The sequence below is a fragment of the Chroicocephalus ridibundus genome, chromosome 9, assembly GCF_963924245.1.
Source record: "Chroicocephalus ridibundus chromosome 9, bChrRid1.1, whole genome shotgun sequence".
NCBI classification, from domain to species: Eukaryota; Metazoa; Chordata; class Aves; order Charadriiformes; family Laridae; genus Chroicocephalus; species Chroicocephalus ridibundus.
In genome coordinates, this window is record NC_086292.1 from 21654497 (window position 1) to 21681170 (window position 26674).

General features: G+C 42.6%; 1 protein-coding gene and 1 long non-coding RNA gene across 3 annotated transcripts; one reads left to right on the top strand and one right to left on the bottom strand.

Annotated features, from left to right (window-relative positions):
• Positions 1-6010: 6010 nt before the first annotated feature.
• On the bottom strand, positions 6011-23582 carry LOC134520290 (P2R1A-PPP2R2A-interacting phosphatase regulator 1). 2 transcript variants are annotated; one of them, XM_063345400.1, is made up of 10 exons: positions 23090-23582; positions 19576-19654; positions 14807-14863; positions 12720-12763; positions 12586-12640; positions 12023-12115; positions 11372-11460; positions 10645-10706; positions 9501-9597; positions 6011-8383 (listed from the first exon to the last, which is right to left on the bottom strand). In XM_063345400.1, the coding sequence occupies exons 1-10, from the start codon at positions 23578-23580 to the stop codon at positions 8224-8226; spliced, it is 1227 nt and encodes a 408-aa protein (XP_063201470.1). In that variant the 5' UTR covers positions 23581-23582; the 3' UTR covers positions 6011-8223. The 2 variants fall into 2 exon arrangements, with proteins under 2 accessions (XP_063201470.1, XP_063201469.1); XM_063345399.1 differs by having other exon boundaries at positions 10645-10709; positions 23090-23581.
• LOC134520293 (uncharacterized) lies at positions 23578-26661 on the top strand. Its single transcript, XR_010072410.1, has 3 exons — positions 23578-23695; positions 24914-24962; positions 26521-26661. It is a non-coding gene; the product is annotated as an uncharacterized LOC134520293 (long non-coding RNA).
• Positions 26662-26674: the final 13 nt, after the last annotated feature.

Genomic DNA, 26674 nt, shown 5'->3' on the forward strand with positions numbered 1-26674 from the left:
CTTGCAGCAGCCCAGAAGCGAGAAATTCCCCCGTCCAGGAACTGTGTCACTACAGCCCAAATCTCAACGCCTTCGTCCCACAGGACACGGCCCACGCATGGCTTGTGGGGAGAGAGACAAGACAGCAGAGACCACCCCCCCGTCCCCAGCGCTTGGTGTCAAGGGACTTAAAGAGCAGCGATTTGTTTAAAAAAAAACCACCTTGACCAAAGAAATCAGTAACAAAAAGTTATCAGCACCTAAAACATCGGCCCATTCCTTTTTCAAGGGCAAGCGAGGAGCGGCGCACCGATAACAAAGATGAAACGCGCAGCGGAACGCAGCAGATGCAGATAAAACTGGTGCTTGGGCAAAATCAGCGTGACAGACGTCAATTTTGACTTCTTTCTACTTCAGGGAGATTACAGCGCACACACTATCATCGCAGATTTATTCCAGCAGTGGGAAAACAAGACCTGAGGAGAGTTTTGGTTCAGCACTGGGAGGGGGAATGTATCAAATCGCGTTACCACACGCTCACAGGGAGACACCAGTAAAATTTTACTAGGTGGATATGCAAGATTTATATTTTCTGATGCATGTATATATATATATGTACACACACCCCTCTAGCGCTTAACAGGGTTATGGAAAACACTGAAAGCCTTTGGAAATAACACCTGAGACACTGAATCTGCCTCCCCTTAAAAACACCCGGAAAAACAGTTAAGTGTTCACGTCATTTCCCATTCCTGACTCTTAACACAAACAAAACAGTCATTTCCTTGAAACGGGAAAGTATTTTCAGCAGAGAGTTGGGAGGGCTTTAGGATCACCCCGCAGAAACCATCACCTCGTTTACCCAGCGGTCGCTGTGGCACCAATACCACAAACGAGCAATGCTCCCGAGATCGCTGTCACGAGCGTCACTGCTGGTAGCTGTAGGCTCGGAACGTGACCTCCGCTAGGTGTTTGCTCTCATCTGGATCAGCAAATGCTTAGACCTCCCTGTTTTCGCTAAAGGAGTGAATCGCAGAAAGCTTCAGACTACACTAGATACAGTGTAACTGTCTCAGAGCTGCAGGGACGGACGGGGCTTTCAGCTGATGGGTTCCTTTCCCCAGGGATCGCAGGCAACGGAGCCCCCCGAGACGGCAGAGGGGGCTGAGATCACCTGGAAGCAGAGCCGGTCCCTGCCAGGGAAACGCTGAGCTGCCCCGAGCGTGCTGCAGATGGAAACAGTCGCTGCTGCTGCTCTTCTTTAAACAGCTTCACGGTGGCATCTGTGGCAGCTCCAAGAGAAGCCCATGCACAGAACTGTGCCTTCAGCAATGAAGCATAGAAATCCTTCCTGGAATCAACCAGCTAAGAACTGTCAAAGTATGATACTTCATTTTACATTCACATGTAGCGAGTATCTGATAACCAACAAGCCTAAACTGGAAAGAGGCCGCCAAATAGGTTTGGCAATAAATCACCATATTTTAGCCCTTGTTAATGTACATTTAAGATACCTGGCTCTCCTTCCGGCTGCCACGTTCCATCACCCCTTTCCTTTGTCAGGCATGTGAATCTCAGACTTAAGACTTACATGCGCTGGTAATCCATCCCCTGGTAGGGCAAAAGTACGGAAGGAAACTTGCTGGAGCCCATAAAACGCATCCAGGAATACTTTGTTTCCAGGAAAGAAAATTCTCAGGTGCAAAGTGGTATTTGAACCTCAAAATTCAGGGACCAAGCTGTACAGGAGGTCTTAAAAAAAAAAAAAAACAAACAAACCACCAAACCTTGAATTGCCTTCTCTGCCAGGGGGTAAATTGAGTTCCTGGTCAGGTACTTTGCCCTCTCTACTTGTGCGAGACCCTCCTGGCCAAGGAGAGACGTAGTAAGGGACCAGACTGCGACAGAAAGCACACGGGGCCGAGCAACCCTGGTACGTGATCCTCCTGCCCAGCTGCGAGCAGACACTGGGGCTGAGTGCCTGTAGGAAAAAAAAAAAAAAAAAAAAAAAAAAGGTTTTCTCCTCTGTCCCTGTGAAATGGGGCACTCGCCTCCTGACGGTCGTGCTGGAGAAGGGACCATCTCCCGTTAGGGCTGAAGGAGACGCAGCCAAAGGTAACGGTGCCGGCGATGGGGATCCTCCTCGTAGGCGCAGCTGGCTGCCTGAGGAAATGGAGACCGAAGCCGCTGAAGGAGAGAAGCTGCCGGCAGCGTATCACTTGCTTAGTACCACTCCACGTGAACTAGCAAAGAAATGGGAAACCATCGCTACACAGTCCAGCAAGAGCCGTTTAAAGATAGCGAATGTGGACATGAAAGGAGTCTAGAGAACCCGTGTACCCTCAGAAAGTATTGGAGGTATAAAAACAGGCAGGTGACACTCACGGTGTAACAGCTAAAGCCAGGTAAGGGGATACACCCGCTTTTTGGTCTATTTTTGTCTCCTATAGAAGAGAACCCTGCAGAAGCTCTGCTGTACGCTAACTGGCTGTTTACTTTAGATAATCACCTGCAGCTAGTGCAGACCAGCCCCTGAAAATCTGCAAAGCCGTATAACCGGGCTGACAATAGAACGCGGAATTACACGCAGGCAAAGTAACGCACGCTGGTCTCTGAAACAGCAGAGATTCTGCAAAGGAATGATTTAAGCAAGAGCACAACCGAGATGGCAGCAGCACCGTCAAAGCAGCGGATGGTCTCCTCACCGGAGGAGGAAGGGCAGCACGGCCCACCTGAGGAACGCGCTCCCTGGAATGCCTCGGTTGTGGAACATCAATTCAGACCCACCTAACTGCCACCATCCTCATCCCAGCAGAACAAGGGATACCAAGAAAGAACAAAGATGACTGATACAATGCTTATCAAAGACATGGAATAAAAGAACCAAGAGTCTGTAGTGGAACTTAAATCCATGTTCAACAATTAAAAAGGGAGGGATTAACAATACAACTTACAATAACAAAATGCAATTTTGTAAGTAACAACACGAGAGCATTCTTCCCTAGGAAACTGCAGATGCTCTCGGTGGCTTGAGGTATGAACATCAAGGCATTTAATGAGCAAGAACAAACAGGAAACCACCGTCGGGAGACAAATAAAACTGCAGTAACGCTCTGGAATCCCATGTTCCATCAACATCACCAAACGCCTTAGCACCTTTCCATCAGGAACCTGTCAGGAATCTCCAAAATCAAAACCTCCTGCTGAAGTGAAAGGGTCTTGATTTATTTTCAGCAGGAAGCCTCTCGCAGCAATTTCGGTGCCACACAGCCCGATTTAAAAGACTTGAAAGTCTTGCCTTGAAAGACAAGAGAATACGCTACTTCTGTGCCACAAAACTCAATGCATGATGCACGTCGTGGTTTTGATTTTTCTCCAAACGAGAGGAGAAAGTAACGAGAACCACCTAATCTTGAGAACCCAAGATTAATACCTTCGGCAACAACTTCTCCCACTTGAGCAGCTCTTTCTACCTAAGCTGACATCCGTCAAAATGTAAACATTTACATGCCATTATTAATCACAGAAGGAAGCCTTAAATAACAGCGTTTTACAAGGCTCTTATGAAGCAAGGAAAAGAAGAAAAAACATTAGAAGAATTTTTACATTTGATAAATGCCGGACTCATCTGAGGAACCTTCATGGGAACGGGGAAGTCTCACCAGTTCCTTGAGAGACACGGGGGACCCAGCACGTAGGCATGAAGAGGCCGTGTTTGGGTTTGGTTTAAATGCACTCACCTCCTCCCCCCTCTGAAGTTTCTGTTCCCGAGCCAGCTACTGAAAGTCAAACAAGGTTATTCTCCTTCAGTCGTTTATTTTTTTTCCCCTCCTCTCTCATGCTTCTACCACAAAGGCCCACCAGGGGAAGCAATCTCTCCCTTCCAGCATGGACATGGGGTCTGGGGCTTTTAGGTGTGGGGAAGGTTGGATCCCCCTGTGCCAGAGGAAAGGCACCTCCTGACCAAGACCTGGGCTCAATCTATCAAACAAGGATGCACGTACCAAATACACAGAAATGGGAAAAATCTGTTACAGGTCAACCAACCATCCACCCATCCAAGACACACCCTTAGGAAACAACCACCAAATCAAACTGTGAGGTGACAATTTTTGCATGCAGCTATTGAGAAGGAGTCTTGCAAGCCAAGCGCTCCTCTTTGGATTGATAAGGTTTTAATTATTTACTGTAGCTGTAAACATTCAATTACATTTACAAATATTTTAACTGGGTGCTTCCAGGAGAAGAGGGATCAACCTAAACTCCATCTGGCAGTTGGTGATGAGAAAGGTTGCTGAAAACAGGATATGAAGAGCTCTCACATTTTAATTATGACTCTTGATGATCTCTATTTTAAGTAAACGAGTTACGACTCCCAACATATGCAAGAACACAACAGCATAAAGTGAACATTTCTGCAGCGAGTCCTGCTGAGAAACGCACAAGCTGTTCCCAAGCTGGAAGCTCACTGACGGCACTCGAGGTCACTCCTGCCCTCACCCCACCAGCAAACAACCACTGCAGGGCTGGACTTGCAACTACGGCACTAATATTAGAACCACATTAAACATTCATAAATGGAATTATCTTAGTCTCCCACCAAGACAAGATTTTGGAGATCTGTTCCATTTGTACGGGTTGGTGACCGTTTACACTCAAGCTTTTTGAAGAAAGGTGAAAAGAACAAATTTAGGATTAAATTATACGAATCCCAGGAGGGCAGCGGGCAGCTGTTCAGCTGAGTATTCGGCTCAATTGGCTCGCTGACAACACTGGGAAGACCCCAGCAAGTTCAGCTGGCTGATGCACAGGCTCGTTTTTCCTGGCATTTGTACCTCTCTTGTAGCGTGAAGTATCTGTTCCTCTGCTAAATGCAGTAACCACCGAAGCGCTCATTCCAAAAATACAGCCCCCCTGAGCACTGGCACGGTTATCAATGTTCCCTCGGCAACTATGTCATTCTGGAGAAGGTGGAAGGAAGAAAAACACCTCTCAGTCGTCAAGGAAGACACGCTGGCCCGAGACCCGATTTAACCGCCAACAAATCCTCCAGCATAGTTTGCAACCAGAGCAATCAAGTGCCCATCACAAGCGCAACTTTGGAAGGGTGCCATCCCAGAGGAGTGGCAGAATCCCACAGAGAAACAGCCGTGTGCCCTGAAAGAGCTGCAGAATAAAAAGAATTTATATGTAATAATATATACTTATATACTATTCTTCAAAAAAAAAAAAAAGAAAATATACGTGATCATAATACTTCCAGTATGGCCTGAGACAAGCAAGCTGCCCATTTGGGCAGCTGAGCAGCCTGGTCTGGTGGGAGGTGTCCCTGCCCAGGGCAGGGCTGGGAACTGGATGATCTTCAAGGTGCCTTCCAACCTGAACCATTCTGTGATTCCATTTCTTCTCGGAGGAAGACAAAGGCATAGACACTTGTAATATGAACTCAGATCAGTTAAGGAAGGTCCCATGCAATAGTCCCGTAACCGCGACACTTCATCAAGCAAAGCTTCAGTATCCATTGTTCGTGAGTAAATGGGGCATTCGTAAACTAGAGGCAATACTAAGAGCATGAGTCACTATGTGAGTACAGGGTTGATTATGCACATTGTGTAACACCCTCATTCCCTGAATCCGGATACATATTTTGCAGGCTAATTTTGTTCCAAAATCTAATATTTCATTTCAGTGGAAAAAAAAACCTATACGCCTCTCCTGACTCCAGGGCGCAAAACTGCAGCTTCTCGATGACATGGATGGACAAGAAATTGAGATGCCTTTTTCCACAAGTTCAAAGTGATTTCTGTTTTGCAAAAAGCAGGGAAGGGAAGGACTGCGGATGTGTAACTATTTCTCTCCCCTCCAACAGCATTAATTGCCCTATCGAGGCAAACCACAAAGACTCCCCACTTCTTCCCAAGAGGTACGAGCCGCAATCCTGCCCACCAGCCCCGCTGGGGCATCATATTCCGAACTGTTTCACCACGGCTTCCTCTAGGTACAAAACCAGGGACACGTTTAGCTATTAAAGTCTTTTGAAAATGTTTGGGTTTATTCTTCGGTTTTCCTAGAGCTGTCACAGAACGTTAAGACAGCATTGCGTTAGGAAAACAAAAAGTCTGCCACAGATTTTAAGGCCAACCTAAATGTAAACTAGACCGGGTGGAAGTGGGTTACAGTAGGTATTCCGATTTAGAAACATTTAATCACAGATGAAAACAAGAATGGTGAAAACCTCTCTAACAAAGTGCAGAAACAACAAAGCACGTTTCTTTTTCCATTTATTGGCACTTATTTGAAAAATAGCATAAATATTCAACAGAAAAGAGACAAGTTGACCCACACGCAACTATTAAACCCCTCTACTGATGCATCTTTTATAAAAGACTGGAAGAAACACCAGGAGGTTCATTCGTAAGAAATAAGCAAGATTAAAAAAAAAAAAAAAAAAAGTCTTGCCCTCACCGCAAGAGTGAACGCACAGCAACTCTTTGGCACATACCTGAAATTGCGAAACAAAACTATGCCATGTTAGAGAGAGAGCAAACAGCCATTAAACATGAGCTTGTCCATCTGCCACAGGGACGAAGGGCAGCCTGAATTGAGAAAAAAAACCTGCAATCAGGAAGTTGACTATTACAATAATTTAAGAGGAATGAAATCAGAAGTATACCACGTCATATCTTACTTGAACTGAGTAAAACTATTAAATACATTCTATTTTCTTTCTACAATAAGGACATACGGAAACTGGTCATTGGTCCTCAGGTCACCAGGTCTTCGCACTCCAAGTCGTCCGTTTCCACTTTTGATGGCTGCTGTTGTTGAAAGCTTCATCCATATGGTTCTTCCACAACAGATATAGCATGAGCTTTTCTCCTACTTGAGGAAGTTTCCATACTTTTCTCACTTTATGACATGTTACAAAGTTTTAGTGTTTAAAAAGAATCCATTTTGCTTCATTATAAACCTCTCTGGAGAGAAGGCTTGAAACCACACAGTACAGACGCGTACACACGTACAAACGGGGACCCAGCTGGGGAAGTTCAATTGCACAAGAGTCAACAACCAACAAGAGGTTGCCACTAGAAAATCTGAAACAGTTCTCTACAGCGGGCTCGGCAGATTTTTCCTCCTGTTTGGGGAATTTCAGAGTTGCTCAGAATGCCTCAACCCACTGACTTTTCAAACATAGTACAAGAATCCCAGAACATCTCAGATGACCAAATTCTAGGCTTCCAATCAGCATCTGAAGTTTTGAGTGGCAGAAGTAACTGGATGCCACTGTTTAAGAAAGTGACATGAGAAGATTAAATGTTTGATCACCTCAGCCTGTAAAAAGGCATTCAAGATTCCTCACTGTATTTGTCCAACAAAAGTCATATATGAGGACCAATACTGTCTGTTAAAATAATGTACTTCTGAAGTACTAAATACTAAAACTTCAGGATTTAATGTTTGTTCCAAACATTATTACTATTTTTCCCTATTAAAAGACCTTTAACAGAGCATCTACCCCTCTAATACTTCATCTAAATGGGGAAGACAAAAAAAAAAAAAACAATACAAAAATCCAGAAGAATGTTCCACACCTAATTTGGATTTAGTCACAACAGCAGTCATGATCATGAATAAAATCCAACATGTAAATTTAAGCTGACAATTCACCAGTTTGTTCTTTTGACATCTATTAGAACACAGAACTGATTAACAGCCAATCAGAACAGAACACAAGAATCAATTCCTGCCCCCTAATATTCCCCCTTTCGTATGAAGAACAGAAAATATAAATACCTAACACTCGGGGAATAACAACAAATTCGTAAGCTGCTTCATTGGTTTCAGACTGAGGACAAACCTGGAAGTTATCTGCTACGGCATAAGCACCACGTTATGTTAGCGAGGACTCTGCCTCCTGGCTGATGGAAAGCCAAGTCTTCCACAAGCAGAACGTACACACAGTATTCGTAACTTATGCCAACACGACGATATCCATTGCAAATCAACAGCTTGCTCTCCGATGTCAGCATCAAATATGTTTGCAATTCAAATGCTTACTGTATTTTAGTAAATGTCATACTCATCACTAGAAACCTGAATTCCTCCTCAAGGAACTATTCTGGAAGTTTTCTAGAAATAATGACATTTCTGAAAGTTCCTATGAGGAACAGAATCAGTTACACACAACAAAGTCTCATTGATATCCAGCCTGTTTCTTGGTGTCCGTTAGCAGACTTCTGCTTCTCAATTAATAGGTAACTTAGCCGTAAGATCTACTGGTAAAAAAGGAGATCTGGAGTCAGAAAGTGAGACTGGAGAGTCTGTGCTGGTGCCGACTTCAGCTGGTGAGTCACAGGAAGAGCCTGCACTGCTTCTGGTGTCATCAAGAGCGTGTGACGACAGACTGAAAGCAGAGTAACAGCAAGGTATGAGAAATGAGGTACTCATTCTGGTAAGCTTCAAATACTAGCTTCCATTCATTATAAAGCCATTTTAAAAACAAATGTATACCTTCGAAGGAACAGAAAGCCCTATGATTTGAGTCTTGCAGTCACTTGCAAACCTTGCACTCACTTCCAAACAGAGAACGTGCTGCCCATTTTCTCCTTCAGCTCACCAGAAATGGTGTACAGACTAGAAGCATCGGGCTGAGCAATTCATGGCAAGCTTCACCCCATCTCCTACAAAGTCCCAGGCTAGCGTACATCCAGAGATCAGGGGAGCTGATAATAAACTCTACATGCTTCAGTTGTACCATTCACTACATATTTCACAGGACACGAAATACAGATAGGTGATCTAGCATCAGCGACAGCATCAACGTTTTTAAAAATGACCATCTCCTAAAGCAAGATGCAGCAACTGAACCTGCACTGCTATGCCTGCTATGAATAGGGCGTACAAAAGAGATATGTTTTTAAAGCACTTTTAAAACCTCTATGATGTTATTGCCACTGCAGTGGGCTCAAACCTTGTGCACAGCTCTGAGAGATGCAAAAAGGACAAACGTACTGTGAATAACCCTGTCTTGATAGCTGTGTGGGCACACCCTGTGTATTATTAACCTCTTGACTAAAATGCTAAATCAAAATCCCTTGCTATTTCAAGTCGTTACGATTTTCAACCTAGTACTTTTTATCTCCTCCCAGCAGGGAGGGTCAGACAGACTGATTTTCCTATGTGACTAAGAGCAAGGAAAAAAAAAAGAAGACACCCCAATCCACCCACAAGCATTAGCATTCACATTTGATTGCAACTTGAAACTAGACTCCAAAAACTGCCAGCCATGAGGTATCTTCTCCTAAACACGCTCAACTCCCATACATGTGACACGTTAACAGTCAGTCCTAGAAATTGTAAAATTGCCTGTTTATTGTGATCATTTTGGTGCTGTGTAATTACAGGATGTCTGTATTAATAAAATAAAAGACAAACCCAACTTCAAGCATGATCAATAGTAGATGAAGAGAGACTTGTGGTGCTTCTGATGAAATGGACATAATAAATAGCAGAGCATTTACCATCCCCCAAGGTCTGCCTGATGTGACACTTCAGGGGTAAGCATGTGGGTGGATCCTTGGAATAACCTTTTTGGGTGATCTTCCATCTCTGTTACACCTTTGGTAAGAGATACGGAGTGATAAAAATTACTACTCATTTAAATGAAAATCTACTTTCAACATGCTTCTACAGAGCAAACAGAATAGAGGTTCAAACTTGTTACAATAGGTTGAGTGTTATTTTATACATAAAACATAGAAGGTCGATGCTGAGATTTTAAAGGCTGCCTATTTCTTGGAAACATTTTAGTCCAAGCTCCAGGAAAGTTTAGTGAGTTATGAACTGAGGTTTAGATATCAGATTTTCATTCTTCAGTAGCAAAGAATAATCTTTTTTGTACAGTTTATTCAGCAATCAGTTCACTGGCTAGGACTAGCTCCGCTGAAGTAGACAATCCAAGAATAAGGAAAACTTGCTTTCCTCTTGCAATCAATAAAAACAAAGTCCAGGGTTATCAATAAATTTATATATTGACTTTGATTTCCAAATACACCAGAAGAAGAGGGGACAGATACATGCTTAAATAGGCTATGACAGATAAAAGTATTTTAAAAAGCTGTCTCAGAGCCAGAAGTGTTCTGTTACAATGGTGAAGCAAGAAGAATTAAACACAGGTGCAACAGAATAACCAGGAGTTAAACTTGAAGAAAAAGGAAGATATAGTAACATTTCCCACTAAAGCTGTAAGGTGTCTACCAGGTCGCTGCATCAGTTTTTGGTTTTGAAGAGTGATTTTAAATCCACAGTACCTGTGCGCTTCAGTTAGTCAGGACTTTGAATTTTTCTATTTGCGAAATACACCAATAGTTGTATTCCTTGTTTTGTTAAGCCAGTTACGGTAGTTTCTTATCAGATCTATATGACTACAGCAATGGGGAGGCATTAGAACAGAACAACTATTAGTTTTACAGAATAGTAAGAGGTAATTTATCTATTTGTCTGTTTTATCCCTACAAACAGTTCCATTTATTTGGTCATCTGTAATACCATCTATTTCTAGTCACTCTTTGAAGCATCAGCCAATTGAACAGAATTATGAGGAAAGCTATACGAATTACGCCAAGGTCTTAACTTTATAATATTAGCCAAAACCAAATACTGTACCTTTTCTTTTTATTGAGCCAAGAACACTTGGTCGAATGCAGTTAATTGGACTCTGGCTTCTCCTGCTAAGAGAAGGCATATGCTATACTGATATCACCATTACTAAAAAAAGCCTAAAAACGTGTAAAGAATCAGAAGACGTTCAGACAACAAACTACTAAGTGGAAAGCACTGAGAAAACAGGCATTAAAACAGCTTTTCCAAAGTAAGGGGTTTGTTGTGGGTTTTTTTCCCCCCTGAAAAAAGATCTTAACAGAAAAAGTTTAATCATATTATTTCACAGCTGAGACAGTCTAACTGACTAGATCTCAGCTGACAGGCTGCACTTTGCTAAACTGTTAGGGCCTAATAAAATTTAATTGTATGTCCACATCACTCAGAAAAACATCCAATGCAACTAAAAGCAGAATCAGTAACAAACCTTGAATCTGCTTGTTTGGCTTATTTCCCCCCTTAGAACTCAAGTCAATTACTTTAGATGTGATTAAGAGCAACAGAGACTACACTAAGAAGACAGATCCCACAGTGCAGCCCACTCTCCCAATGCTATGACACGAGCATTTTAACAAATATTTTAGAGCACTGTAAAAATCTGAATTTTACATGCATACAAAGTTGTTATTTGTGGTTAGAAATCAATTATGTACGTAAAAGATTCTGGTATTTCAAAAGCCTACTGTAAACAAGCTATGCCACTTCGCTATTACCGATACGATCTGGTACTTACCTCGAAAATCGCCTTGTTGGACTTGGGCTGGGGCTTGGAGGTAATCCACTGCTACTCACCAAACTTTGCAAAGATGGTGAGAAACATTGCTGAGAGCAAAACAGTTTGTGTTATTTAAGTATAAACACTGTATCACACTCATATGGTAACAACCGATCCTTATCGCAGGTAAATAAGCAACCTGCTACCAATTTAATCAACCAGTCAATACAGCTGGGTATACTGACATAGCACTTTCTGCTACTGAGGAAAAAAAAAAATAAATTAAAAGTGGGACAGATTCCATTTTCATGCAGAATATATGCAAGTTGACAAAGATTTATTTCACCATAACCTGGTTAAACAGACTATGGTTCATAAAATAAGAACGTATGCCCCCTCCTCTTATTCCAAGAGGAAGGCAAATAAAGAATAAGGTTTACTAACCACAGATTAACAGTCAAACACTCCACAGAAATTCACATCCGCAAGATGTGCAACTGCTAGCTGGTATTTTCTGGTTTGGGGTTTTAGGGTTTTTTTGTTTACTCTCTAGTTTCTTGTTTGCAGCTGAGGTAGAAAGGAGCAGGTGGCTTAACCTCTTGCTACTAATTTGGTTGAATTTATTTAGCACTACTCAAGATATAATTACTGTTACCACATTTTGCTCACCTTCCCTATTCCTCTGGTAGGTGAAGGAGCTGGAGAAACTGGGACAAAGTCTACTTGCTTTGGTGATGATGATTTTTCAAAATCATTGTCGCTCTGCAAATATTACACATAATTAATCAGCTAGTACCTTAACATGAAGAGGACTGATTGGCGTGGAATCGAGTATGATTCCAAAGTTATCTTCCATCATTTTCACAATTTTTACGTAGCCATTTATGAGCTTACACTTTACAAAAAACAAAACAAAACAAAACACAAAAATGAACAAACAAAAAGCCTTAAACATTACATGGTGAGCATCAGAACATGGAAGAAAATAGAAAATTTGAACAGGCAGACATCCATGCAGTCTTCTTTTGACATACCAGCCCAAGGAACCCACAGGTATCCTTGAACAACTGAGAATTCTATGCCTTGTTAGTGTGAAAAATTGCTGATCAAAAGCAGTGATATACTAACACCTTAACTGTAGGTCAAACTATAAAAGAAAATGTTGACATGAGAGAGTCTCTAGTGTCCTGATACTGATCACAGAAACACAAATTAAAGCATGAATGCATTACCAGGCTCAAGCTCTCCTCCCATGAGTGGCTCATCTGCATTGCTACTTGCACTTCTCTATAAAGAAGAAAAGAAATGCATTGTCCCAGGCTCATAGAAGACTGCATTAAATATTCCAATTTGCCTTAAAGCTTACCTTTCACGTACTGTTTCTCTGTTCATCAAATTCATTCCTTCTTCCTAAAAGATTCACAGATGAAAAATTAAGACCAAAAAAGAAAAAAGCTTTGCTACAGCAAATGAGAAAAGCTCATTTAATTTCACTTCAGTATGCAAAAAATTTAATTCAACTTGGTTAAGCCACAATAACCTCAATCTCTCATGACATGAAAAGGAGTGAGGGGGAGAGGATGGGAAAGAGAAGTAGCAAGAGAGACCATCACACGAGAAGCACTTATGGGAGTTGGTTGTTTCTCAAGCAGCTTTTTTATTTTCATTGGTATCCAAGAGGGGGTTACAAAACTGAACAATGATAATACAAACCAAACGTTTTGCACGTGCTAGAGTATCTTTATGCTCTCTAGTACAGATAATAGAAAATACAGATACTGGAAACTAGTACAGATAATTCTCGAAAGCACAACTGGATCCTTACCTCATTCTATGTATTAGTAACTAACTAGACAGTCAGCATCTCATCTGCAATAGTCTTTTTTTCTAAAACGTTATTAAAATGGACCAAAGGAGTAAAATTAAACTAAACGTTAACACCAAGTTAAAGTGCAAACTTGACTCGATCCCCTCAGGTATGCACCCTCCCTTAAAACTAACTGTATACCGTCCAGTCGGTTGAGTAAATTAGTAGATTCCCTAATTCAGTCCAGTTCAAGAATAAAAGTTCAACTAAACATCTTCACAATCTTTGTCATATGTAGGAAGAGTCTTATTAACATGATTCAACTGTGTGATTATTTGCTAAGATTTGAAAGAGATCAGAAATACAGAAATGGGAAACACAGGTTCCCATCTGTGCCAGTAAGCATACAGGACATGGAATTTCAACTTGTCAAATTAAAGATGAAACACAAATTAGGAAACATCACTGTTTGCTTTAATAAATGTATGGAACAAGGATGAATACAGAAATATTTTCCCAAAAAAATTGACTTATCAAACTTTACTTCATGTAATATAAAAGAACCACAGCAGTTCATTCCCTTGTTCTCAGCACATTTAGACATTAATCCTAAGCTTTTTTATGCTGATAAAAACAGCTTTACAAGTCACCTGAGTGCTTCAGAGTCTCTTCAGGCCAGTAAATTATTTACATAATGCAAGCAAGCAGTTATTTTCTTCAGGATTACTATGCATGCATCTTAAATATCTGAGATGGGAAGCAGAAGTGCCTTCCATCACTTCAGACGACATACCCTGAAAATGCTGTCCAAAGCATTAATTGTTTTCTTAACTTTTCACCCTGTAAAAATGAAGCCTAGCCATTGAAAACTAGCAAGCTAAAAAAAAATTATAGAAAAAAAAATATATCAAGCATCTTCAAGCTACTTTTATAAAGATTCTACCGTTAAAAAAGTCAACAAGTAAAATGGAGGAGCCACAAGAGTTTGAGCTTGTTGATTTTAAAACTTGAGTCCCCAGACTGCGGTCTGTTTTCTGGTAGCAGTGCTATTTAAGCCTGCTCAGATATTTGCCACCCCCCCACCCTCCCAAAGTGTTTGCTCGGGTGCCCTTCCCCCCCTGCTCATGCTGTGACAGCCCAAGTACAGTGATCTGGATAAGAAAATTACACAGATGAAAAATAGCCCCGCCAGAAGAGTCCAAACTATTTTTCAGCCAGAGCACTTCCTCATCCAGGTCATTTTCTGGCTGCACAACAGTCTTGTGCCAACACAAGTTAAGGAACACTTTGTTATTGGCCCTGAATATTTACGCTGGCACTGCTGCCAAAAACTTGGTGAAACTTTACCCTAAGGGTTTACATTAAAGGTTTCCTTTCTAAAATGTCCATTTTAAGATTTCTCTTCCTGCTCAAATCTCCTTCTCACTGTAAGATCTACTCTACTCTATGAAATTTAGAACTCTGCAGACAAGATACAGCCTTTACTTTTGAAAACACCTTGAAGTGATAGAGTGCAGCAGACTCTCTACTACAGTTTCAAAGTAAAATCTGTAGGCATTTGAAGGACATTACACATGAACTGGAAAAAAACCAACCGCCTATAAAAAAAATGTAAAATTAAAAAAAAAATTAGAATCTGTGCTTACCTGTTTGATTTGATGAAGACGGCTGCTAGGAATGCGGATGGGAGATGATGGCACAAACTGCAAAACAAAGCCACATACAACTGAAACACACTTAGAAACTACAGAAGGGTGGGAACCACTTTACAGTGGCATCCCAAACTAAAAAATGTATATTTTTTTTTTCTTTCATAACAATCTCACTATGCACAAGCTATATTAATTACATGCAATGACATGGTAATATGTATTTTCATTTTATACTGCATTGTTTGCTCACTGATGCTGAGTGGTATCAGCCTGGCTTTCACTTCATTTCCAGGCAACTAGAACTCACAGCCTTCTCCACAGAAGGAAGCTGCTTTTAACTAGCACACCACCACCTTTAATATCTATGGTTGCATAAATATTTTCATTTTCAAGTGATCCAGAAGGGTCCCAAATAGATCCTTTAAAAATACAAAGCCAAAACGTCACATTGTGCAAAAAGGTTCCTGGATTGTTGTCTGCCTATAAATGAGTACTTTGACAGGTTAAAAAAACAACAGCTATCAGAAGGCTAGCAAAGAGGTAAATACTTTCCCTATGGTTTCTCAAGAGCTTCACTGATTCAGGTGAAATCAAAGAGGATGTCACTAAAAATGGTCAGTTTTGCATCAAGATCTCACTGGAATGCTGTGATCTAAAACTGCATCCTCAAAAGCAAGTATTCAAAAGTTATTATTTTCTCAAAATATAATTTCCTTTTATATATTTCCCATCCCTCAAATGTTTGACCCTCAGTTGACTTTTGTCATAATCCATTCAGCGATGAAAAATTCAAAGCTAAAGCTTTGAACAGAGGTTTAACTTTTTCTCTGTAAGCTGACAACCCCTCCAAAAAACAAATTTTTTTTTAAAATGGATGCATATTCAGCAAGTAAAGTTTGCATTATTACTAAGTGTTTATATACTTTATGCAGTATGAGGCTTCATCCGCTTCACAAAACGTTCCTAGAGCTCTTCATTATGCTAAAGTTGGGGAACTAAAAAACATTCAGTTAACCGTTTACTGCGCCACCTTCTACTCAGTGCCAGGGAGAATACAAAGATTTTGCTGCCTTACAGCCGGTAAGTTATCACCGACTATTAATGCTTCATATATCCAAAATCCTCCCTCTAAAAAAAAACAAACATCAAGACATCACACCCTTCTTCTCACCATAGACTTTAGCCTATCAGACTCACACAGAGGATGTCACCTTTGTGCCAGAATTTAGTCATCATAATATATACTACTAAAGCTTAACGGCTATAATGTCTTGATTTGCCGCTTCTGAAGTCCAGTTTAGGTCAGCTTTACTATTATACTGGGCTCCCCAAAATCCTGTGCACCTAATAAAAATTCCTCCAAGCTATACCAGCCAGTATGGACCTTGAGCTGACCTTGATTCTCACACAGAGAAAAGTATCTGGACAATAGTACATTCCTGCCTATTCGCTCTGCCACTCCATGGTAGAAATGCGTTTGTTCCACTCATCATATTCTAATTTTATGACTATGATCCACATTCTTTAAGGTCTGACATTAGTAGAATATATACGAAACCAGCAGCTTGCAGGGTAAAATAAAAATTATAAAAAGACAGTTAAAGCGTTCCTCTGCAGGATCTAATGCACTAACTAAATCCATTAACTCTGAGGGTCCTACATCCCGTCTCTAACAAGTCACGACCCTTGCTTTGTCAACGCTGAACACTCACTTTTCCCCTGTTCGTAGTCCTTTGATTTAACTCTAACAAGAAACTATCAGAAGCCTTGGTCCCTTTTAAAGGATGCTTGCTAAAGCAGACAACACATTTGTTAAAATCATGCTACTTAAATCTCCCGCATTTTAAGAAAGCACAAAGCTTAATGAAGAACATCATAAACTATTTCTCTTCCCCATGACAGTCTAACAGCTTCCCCTTGCTCCCTTCTCCAGTACGTTAGATAAACTTTTTCACTGCAGGTAAGGTTTCAGCAGAGCCAGTCTGGCAGGCAGCACGGCCGCAGCCAGCAGCCACCTGCCCCTGCTGCCTCTGCCCTGCCACTGCTGTCCCTGCAGTGCCCCCTCTCTGCTGCCAACACAAACATCGCTGGGGCCCCGCTGAACCAAACAGGCAACTTACCTGGCTTTAAAAAAAAAAAAAAATTAAAAAAAAAAATCAACTTTTGCTGAATAGTACCCAAACATCTATCCACAGACTAAAATGCTTTGCTTAAACAACAAAATGAAACCCCCAAACACACAAACAAAATAAAACCCACTAAAACATTTACTCGCTAGATGCCACTGATATCTTCTGGAAGGAAATAAAGAATGGATACTGGGCCTAGCTGACCCTTCCTTGGCAGCCACATGTAGCATCAGGAAACTGCAGATTAAGACCCAGCCAAAATGGCATAGCTGCCCCTGTAGCCATCATTATGAAAGAGCTGGAGAGTCTGAGACTTGGAGAAGCTACTCAGAAAATAAAAAGATTTAGAATTCAGCTGAGCAACTGGGACAACCCCAACAGCCCTGAAGATAGAGCTAGACAGAACATGACCTTCAGTTTTCAAAGCATTTTAGCAACTTCCATCGTTCCCGTGACAGTGAACACAACACAGATTAGACAAATACTAAACAAATTTTTTCCACTACATTAATAAAACATAAAATTTTATCTGTAGTTACAATACTAAATTAATAAAGTTTCAGTCACTTACTGAATCTTTTCACTCTCTGTAGTAAGAGCTTACACTGCAATAAAACTTGGATTAGTTTTATTATACATTTACTATATATTATTATATATTAGTATTATTATACAAACTGTGATTTTTAAAGTACACTTTATCAGCAAAATAGATGGCATCGAGCCCCTTAGAATATCTCTAACATCATAAAACTACACTTACTACTTCACTACAGCAAGAATGCCAGGTGAGGTTGCTTAGGATCCTTAACGTTGAAAGTTTAATTATTTTTACAATGGTCCTGGTTTAAGACCACGGAAGGATAAGATAACGTCTAAGTTCCTTTCTCATTTCATCTTCCCTGCCATCTTCAACAGAACCAAAAAACAGCCCATAATTCAAAGAAATATTTCAAAATGGACACGGCAGTCCTTGTCCATGGAGTCACTGGAGCACTTGATTTCAGCATAAGTACAATTTCAATTATATTTTGCCAGCACCTGGTCAGCTGGAGGTAAAGAAGAAAGTTAACTTTCAGGATGCTTTTTAACAACCTTCAGGTGAGGTGAATAGTTAGGAACATTGTCCCATGCAGACGGGAACACTGGTTCAGCCCAGAAGACTACAATGTCTATTAGGGGCAGCCAGAAGAGGTAGCCCCTCAGTGAGCTAGCTCCTGCTTCCCAGAGAGTTCAGCGTAACACATCTAAATTAGTATCTTTTTTGCCCAACAACAGAGAACCTTCAAGAAGTAAACACAATAAACTGAGCTTTTGCCTTTGTTTGTTTCTCCTTTTGTCTGACCACAAGCATAAACAAATTTACTCTAAGCTGCCACCCTAAAAATATATATGAAGAAAGAGACTACTGTTTAAAGAAATCTTTACCATAAAGCATTCTATGGGGTTTTATACCCTAGCAGGAGAAAAGCTTTTCCACCAGTCTTTCTAGACTTGCACATAAGTATCCTGGTCTGTTACAGATGCAAACCTTTGCTGAAGTAGTTATCTGTCCTGATTTTAAAACAGAATTTTAGCTAAGGGGCATCAGTGAGCAAAACAGGAGTGCAGTATTCTTCAACAATTAACGTGGGGCTAACAAATTATTTCTACAGCATCTTCGAAAGGTAACTAAGAAAATCAGGATAATTTTGTTAGCATTACAGGGACTTTGCTTCCCATGTTTAAAAATAAATTGATACTACTCCCCTCCCACCCCAACATGGCTTAGTTTTTCCAAAACATTAATAATCAACTGAATGCAGCTGGATGTTATCTTGTGTCTACCTGTTTCTTAAGGCTTTCTTAGGGGAAAAGTTACATTTCTGGTTATACGTGAAAGTCTGAGCAAAAATTCCTTTTGGTTAGAGGAAATAACTACCCCATGCACCCTAACACTTTAGGGTTAGCAAACCATCCTGTCTATGTGGTGCTGTGCAGGTGTTCTAAATCAGTCAAAAATCACACCCTTCTACCACAATTTGTATGATACCAAAACACAAGATATGCAGTATTTTGTCTGGGTTTAGATTAATATTTTAAAAATTCAGATTTGGGGAGTTGCAATAACAGAAGTCTGACAAAAGTTGAAATCACAAATGAACGTCTCTAAGAGATACAGAATCATTCATCCTGGAAGCCTCAAGATTCATGGTCTACCAGTTATATCTTGTTATATTAGTTGTTGATTACAAGGGTCTATTCTGTCATCACTATAGAAAAGACAATTTAAGATTAGAATATCACTACACTTTTAAAAAAAAAAATCAGAAATTATTAGCACGCTGGTTACTGAACAACGCATCTATGTAATTAGTTCTCCTCATGAATTATCTTTCTTACTCTGTCTTAGAACCTCTGCTTGCATTTTATAAACAAAGTCATCATCACAATGAAATATAAGTACTGTCCAAGGCCAAATGGTTTATAAATAACATTTCACTACAGCTACAGCATATTAATGTCACAGTCTAGAGCCTTGTTTCTGAAAACATGTGGTATTAGGTTCACAGACTGCCATCTAATTTTCTTCTTTAATCCTGTTTGCACACTTCTGCTTTGGACCTAATGCGGTTGGTCTAATAGTTTTCTTACCAGACTATGACGATTCATAACTGTGGTGCTGTTCCTACGGGTGCGCAAAACGTTAGCCTGGAACACCTGTGAATTATCGCTGTGAAAAGAAACACTTGTCAAATGCAAAAGCCATTTCCTTCCTATCAAAAAGCACCTCTTAATATAAACTCAGTGTCAAATGCTACGACAGCTATCTATCGTTTCAAGACAAAGCACTTGAGAGACAGGTATGTAAGAACTCTTCTAGCTTGTTGGCAGAGAGTGGAAACCAAATTGCTCTTCCCCCAAGTCCCAGCTACTTCAATTGATGACTTTAATTAATCATATTGAGTCTCCAGAAAAACTGAAAAAAATCGTTAAGACTGATCATTTCTGTGGGAATTTGTTATGTTTGGAATGGCTGCAGCTTGCATGTTGCTTTGAACGTCATTCAACAGAACAAGTTTAAAAATGGCATATAACCAGTAACTGCAACCAGCTTCAATGTCATAGATAAAACGGAATTAAAAAAAATACAGCATCTTGATAAATCTTATCACTACAAACATTTAATAAGTTATGAACTTTTTTTCCAGGAGAGGTTAAATTAAACATACAGTAAAACCAGTCTTTGAAGCTGTAAGACTGCTGACCACAGTCACATTTCTGACCAGGAAGCAGCACATCCATTTAAATAACGCAGGATTAGGTATTTAATATCAAATGAGGTCCTTTCTCAAGGCAACTTTAGTTCTATTGATTCCTAAAGCAAGTTTCACTGATCATCACTAGTGTTACCAACAGCCATTGATCAACACTTAATGAATGAGACTGCAGAAATTAAGTAAGTTTTGTGGTCACTAGAATAAAAATTTCAAGCCACAATCCTGCAATCCCCATGCCTAAAAAAATCACTGAGGAGCTGCACAGGCAAGCAGATCCAGAGGCAAGACTGTAAGTAGATCCAAATTACAGGAAGTCACCGGGTTGTACCTTTTTGTCTCAGCTGCTAACCTGGGATGAACAAAAGCCCTACACAAATACAAGTTCTTGAAACTAAACTGACAAATAGTATTACCTTGTTGTAAAGGCTGATAATCATAATGCACTTGAAAGACACATCACTAACAGAACCCTCCAGTTTAAAATGCACCAGTCAGGTAAGTAAGTTTTAGACAGCTTTTATCTAGCCGTAAATAAAAAAATAAGCAAAGCTTATACTGTGAAATAAAAGCCAACAGGAATAGGCATAACACTGTGGCTTCACCAAGAAGAATGCATTGACTCTCTTCCTTTAAAACATCAAGTACAAATGACCAGACATCATTTACACTTTTCAAAGAAGTTTCACTCAGTTTACACTCACTAGAAATCAAAGAGTTGCCATTTGATAGGCGGTGGAACTGGAGAAATTTAAGGGACCCATAACGCGATGCACAGAGGTGAGATTTACTGACTGAGGCCAACACCTACAACTCCTTTTTAGTGTAAGTGTACTGGTTGGTACGCAAACCCAACACCAACAGGACATCCTGAAACCCAGGGTCTGCATGGAGAAAACAGGCTGGAATAATTCTGTAACACATATAGGCTGAGTCCAATACTCAGTGCTAACTAGAAGAGAAGAGAGGGAGAGAAAAAAAACCTACCCTACAACATCCTTACCTTTAATCTCCCTTGCAAAAACACCAGAGCTCGGCAGATCTCAGATGTACCTTCCACAGAAAATTCTAACATTTCCCATTAAAAATCAATTTTATTTGGCGTGAAAACAAGAATCCGAAGTTCTATGAAAGGTAACTTCTGTGATCTAAAATCTCCACTTAAAAATGTTCTCTGGCTCTACGGTAACTCATTCTCCATGCTCCTTACTAAATCTGTTAATGAAGAAGTCAAAACAGGAGGCAGAGCAGAAAAGGCAAGCTGTTCAAGAGCAAGAGCTTTCGTTTCAGTTTACCCAACAAAGCCGTTCTGGGAAAAACTGACGTTTCTTGCCAAGAGCTGCAATCTTGCAAAAACAGTTTTCTGCTACAAAGTTCCTAATGAACACGGAAATGACTGCAATCACCTCAAATTAGTTCAATGGCATTTTAGTTTAATTTGTATAAACACCTAATGCATTCTGTATACATAGTTTCAAGGCAAGAGCTCACACTTACCCTTCTACCTGCCCAAGTCCCAAAATAAATAATTTGTTTCCAACATGGTTGTGGGATGCTGCTTTTCCTTTTCCTTTTTTTTTTTTTAAAAACAGAATCAAGGGTCTCACAGTTTGTAAGAAACAAAAGGCTTACAAAAGGCTGAGATCATAAAACCAGCTCGTCTCAGTTACAGGATTAGTTTACCTGCTCAGAAATCTCCCTGAGGAACAACCGGCATTCATGATACTTCTACACTGCATGGAAATGTAAACTGATAGTTGTTTCATTATAATTATGTAAAAGAATTCCAATTATGTTCACTTAACATTAAATCACGGCTGAATAGGCAAGAATTAGAATTTCCTCTGAACTGTAATGCATTATTAACCATTTTGGTAGAAAAGATTTATGAGATTTCTTTGTCACTTGATATCTAGTTCCTGACAGAAACATGAAGTTTAAGAAAAAAAAAAATAAGTACTTATCATGTATTCTACTATCTTTTGTGAAATTTATTGTCAATATGCTCTCCTGAACTGCAGACATAGTACTAGTAGCAGCACATGGACCACCCTGAAGTCAGATGGCAGCCACACCATGTAGCAGATGGGGGCATCTCCCAACTTCGTGACAGCCCAGAGAAGGCAAGAAACAGCACTCCGAGTCATAAATTCACCCAAACACAAAACCATACAAGAGCTCATGCACATCTGAGAGCTTTCCTCCTAGCCCTTGCCTGGGACCACCACTGTCTGCCCTGTCAGCTGAGGAGAGCTGGACCTGGAACACATGGAAAACGTCCGACCACCCTTGCAAATACCACCTGCCACAGGCTGATGGCATCTCCCATACTAACAAAGTCAATATTGTCCAGTAAAACTCCAGGACGACTACATTGTTTTACACTAAGTGTAAAACTTATGTATCTTTCAAGGTCCTGTGAAATTATGTTCTTCACCGAATTCACCCAATTTTTCTGAAAGCATCTACTGGTGAAACCGTACACAGTGCGGTGATTTTTTTTTTTGGACCAAATGTCAAGCATTACAGAAGTCAGAAACCGCTACTTTATAATAACGGCCGCAACCTGCGCACTCTACGTTTCTCAGCTACACAACCTGCAGCGCACCTAGATGAAAACAAACCGTTTTAATAAAGTTAAAGCGCGTCTACCGAGGCACCTCCGCACTCAGCGGACACCCCGCCTAAACCCCCCCGGCTGGGGACACACCGCTCCGGCACCGCCTTCCCCCGCACGCCCCACACCACCACCGCGGGGCGGGCGGTGAGGAGCGCACACCCGGGCCCGGGCCGGGGACCCCGCTCCCCGCACAGCGCCGGCCAAGACCCGGGCCCCGCCGCCGCCGGGGCCCCGCCGGTGCTGGGCCGCGGGCCGGCCGGGCCGCCCTCACCTGAGCCCGTGGATGAGGGGGGCGCTGTTCGATCGCCTCAGGCCGCCCCCGTCGCCCGGCGCCGCGGCGCTCCCCGCCGGCAGCTCCAGGTCCAGCTCCATTTTCTCCTGAGACATCGCGGCGGCGCCTCCGGCTCCCCCCGCCACGCCGCGACGCCCATTCACTGCCGCCGCCCGACGCGGCTCCTCATGCCGCCGCTCCCCACGGACAGGCGCGCCGCCGCCGCCACTACAGGCCCCGCGGGCAGCGCCGCAGGCAGAGGCCGGGGGCGCGCCAGGCCCGCCGAGGTGGGCGACCCCAGCAGCGCCCCATGCCGGGGACGGCCCCTTCCCCCAGCCGCTCCCGCCGACAGACGAACTCCCCGCTCGCGGTCCCGCTGCCGGGGAGCGAGCGCCTAGGGCCGGACACCCCCCAACCCCGCGCCCGCCACCGCGCAGCGCGCATGCACCACGGCGGGCCCGAGCCGGTGGGCCCGCGGCGGCGGGGCGCATGCGCAGAGCCTCCCCGCGGCCCCGTTGCCCGGGGCTCTTTGCCGGCGGGCTAGCGGACAGCCAGGCGTGTGGGCCGGGGCGGTCCCGGTGCTGCTGTGCCCGCCGAGCCCCTCAGGTGAGGACAGCCGCAAATCGCTGGGAGACGCGAGGCGGGATGGAAGGGCAGGGCGGCCGCCGCTGAGGTGAGGTGACGGCGCGGCCTGACAGCCGGACTGCCCGCCGGCGGCGGGTGTCCTCAGCGGCCGGGGCTCCCTCTGCCTGGAGACGTACAGCCGCGGCCCGGAGTCGTGAGACAGCTTAAAAACACACCTTCCCCCTCTCCGGGTGTCCCTGGCCCGGCTGCGGCCTGTGGAGAGCCTGCGATGGCGGCTTGGCCCCAATCCCCCCAATGAGGCTACAAGCGACAGGCTCAGCTCTGAGGCACAGGTGCCCTAGAAGTGCCCTGGAAGACATCTGTACCCTTATTTTCTGTGCTGTAGCAGTTTCTGTCAAGCCCAATCTATTCATTATTACAGAGAGCAGCCCTGAGGAGAAGGACTTGGGGGTACTGGTGGATGAGAAACTCAGCAAGAGCTGGCAATGTGCACTGGCAGCCCAGAACCTCCCTGCAGCCTGGGCTGCATCCCCAGCAGCGTGGGCAGCAGGGTGAGGGGGGGGATTCTGCCCCTCTGCTCCGCTCAGAGGAGACCCCCCTGCAGTGCTGCCTCCAGCTCTGGGGCACCAACAGCAGAAGGACACGGAGCTGTTGGAGCGGGGACAGAGGAGGCCACAGAGATGCTGGGAGGGCTGGAGCCCCTCTGCTGTGAGGACAGGCTGAGAGAGCTGGGGGGGTTCAGCCTGGAGAAGAGAAGGCTCCGGGGAGACCTTCCAGCCCCTTCCAGTCCCTAAAGGGGCTCCAGGAAAGCTGGGGAGGGACTCTGGATCAGGGAGGGGAGCCATAGGATGAAGGGGAATGCTTTCAAACTGAAAGAGGGTAAATTTAGATTGGATATTAGGAAGAAATTCTTTGCTGTGAGGGTGGTGAGCCCCTGGCCCAGGTTGCCCAGAGAAGCTGTGGCTGCCCCATCCCTGGAGGTGTTCAAGGCCAGGCTGGACGGGGCTTGGAGCAACCTGGTGTGGTGGGAGGTGTCCCTGCCCAGGGCAGGGGGTGGGACTGGATGATCTTTAAAGTCCCTTCCAACCCAAACTGTTCTATGATTCTACTCTCTTGCTAAATGCTACGATGCTGACGTTTAAATATCAAAAACTAAGCATCTGAGTTAATACCTAACCATTGTCACTTCTCAGAAATACAGTTTGCAGGCCCAAACATCTCCATCCTTTTATATTCCAGGTGAGATTTTCAGGCAGTCTTTAATAACAAAAATAATCAGAGAAGAAAGGTAGGTTATGCACAGCTAAACCATTTTTTTCCACAGGTCACATGCTTACTAATTTATTTAAGGCTGATGGCATTTTGTAACTTTAAGCAGCTGTGTTTATTTGACCCACGGGGATAGTTCCCTGATACTATCAAATATTTCCCACACTGTTGCCCGCGCCATAACTTCATGCCCACCAGTCCCTCAGTATCACTGTACCCACCTATGTCATTCTCCCAGTCTCCCTTTCCCCACTTTGAATCTCCATCCTTCACCTGTATCCACCCAATGTTACTTAACATGTTCTCTCCTTTCTTAATCCGCTGTTTGCACTGTTTCTTTAACTCGGGAATTTGCCATTTCCTCATTTCCATCTTTAATCTCATTCTGTTCCATAGCACGACTCTCCCACAGCCACATCCCCTTTTCTCTGCCTCATTACCCTCCTTGGGCCTTTGAGGGTCACCTTGACAGTCCCCACTTTCTCTTGTGTTATGGTCCCGTTAAGGTTCTCTGGGCTCTAGTAAACCCTGGTCAGGCAGTGGGTTGATGTGTCAGTTCCTGGCACTGAAAAATTTGAGTACACAAAGCAGATGTTTTTGAGCTCTCGTCCACGTTTTGGATATTGTCGACTTTTTCCGTAACAGTATCCTGGTACACAGCATTTGAGGCTTTTTGCTGTCCATACTGTCAAGGACATAATATAATAACCCCATTATAATAAATAGTAAAATCCACATAGTTTGGCGATGTAGTCAGGTTTTGCAGGTGGCTTTTGTGTTAGCAGAGCCAACGTGTGGAAGTAGATTTCCATTCGGGGCTAGGTGTTTTGCTTGATATTGTCACTTGCTTTGCCTTTTGAGCTTTCTCCAGCTGTCCCGTGCAAAGCTTGTGCCGAAGCACGAGACAAGGAGAATGGTGCAGGTCCGGTATTAAAGCTCAAAAGCACGGTGTTGCTTTTAGTGAATGGTGGCAGTGAGAGGTGATTAACAGCATTTTCCTTTTGCAGCAGCACATCCTAATTTTCTAGTGAATCAGACTAATCGTAATTATTAGAAAACAAGCAAAAGAAAGTTTTAGATGCTCTTGATCTTTGGAGGAGATGGGAATTCTGTGTCATCTGATGGAAAGGTGTCATTTCTGGCTATGATATAGCACAGCGTAAGCACTGGCACAGGACTGGGAATGGTTTTCCTTCTGCGTTAATACAAGGTTTTTCAATATAAATACATACTGAAAAATCCTGCAGATATTTAAAATGGAATCTTGTGGGACTGTTAACGCCTCTCAGGTACCTATTAGGCACAACGTTCTTCACTAATAGTGTGGGGGTAATGCAAGAAATGTGACCATTAACAAAAACAGTTTATGAGACGAGTACGCTGTCTCTGAAAGGAGAAAAACGGAATACGCTTGAGTCAGTCAGCAGGCTACATAAGCGCTATTTCCACTCGGTTATCTAGGAACATCTACCTTCAATCGCTTTGAAGTAGGAGAATTGATAGAATTGTGTTCCATTTCAGAAAGATGGAATGATGAAAAATCCTAACTTTTCCTTCTTAACTGTTTCTGTACCTAGCGCTCTGGAAAACGGAATTGCTCTTTCCCAGAAGAAAATGAAAACCTTTTAAAATTTGGTGCTGGTAAAGACCCTGAAAATCCCGAGTGTTAAGAGACAAGCGTGTGTTGCAATTGTTATTTTAGAAAAATATTAGAAAATAAAAATCAGTGAG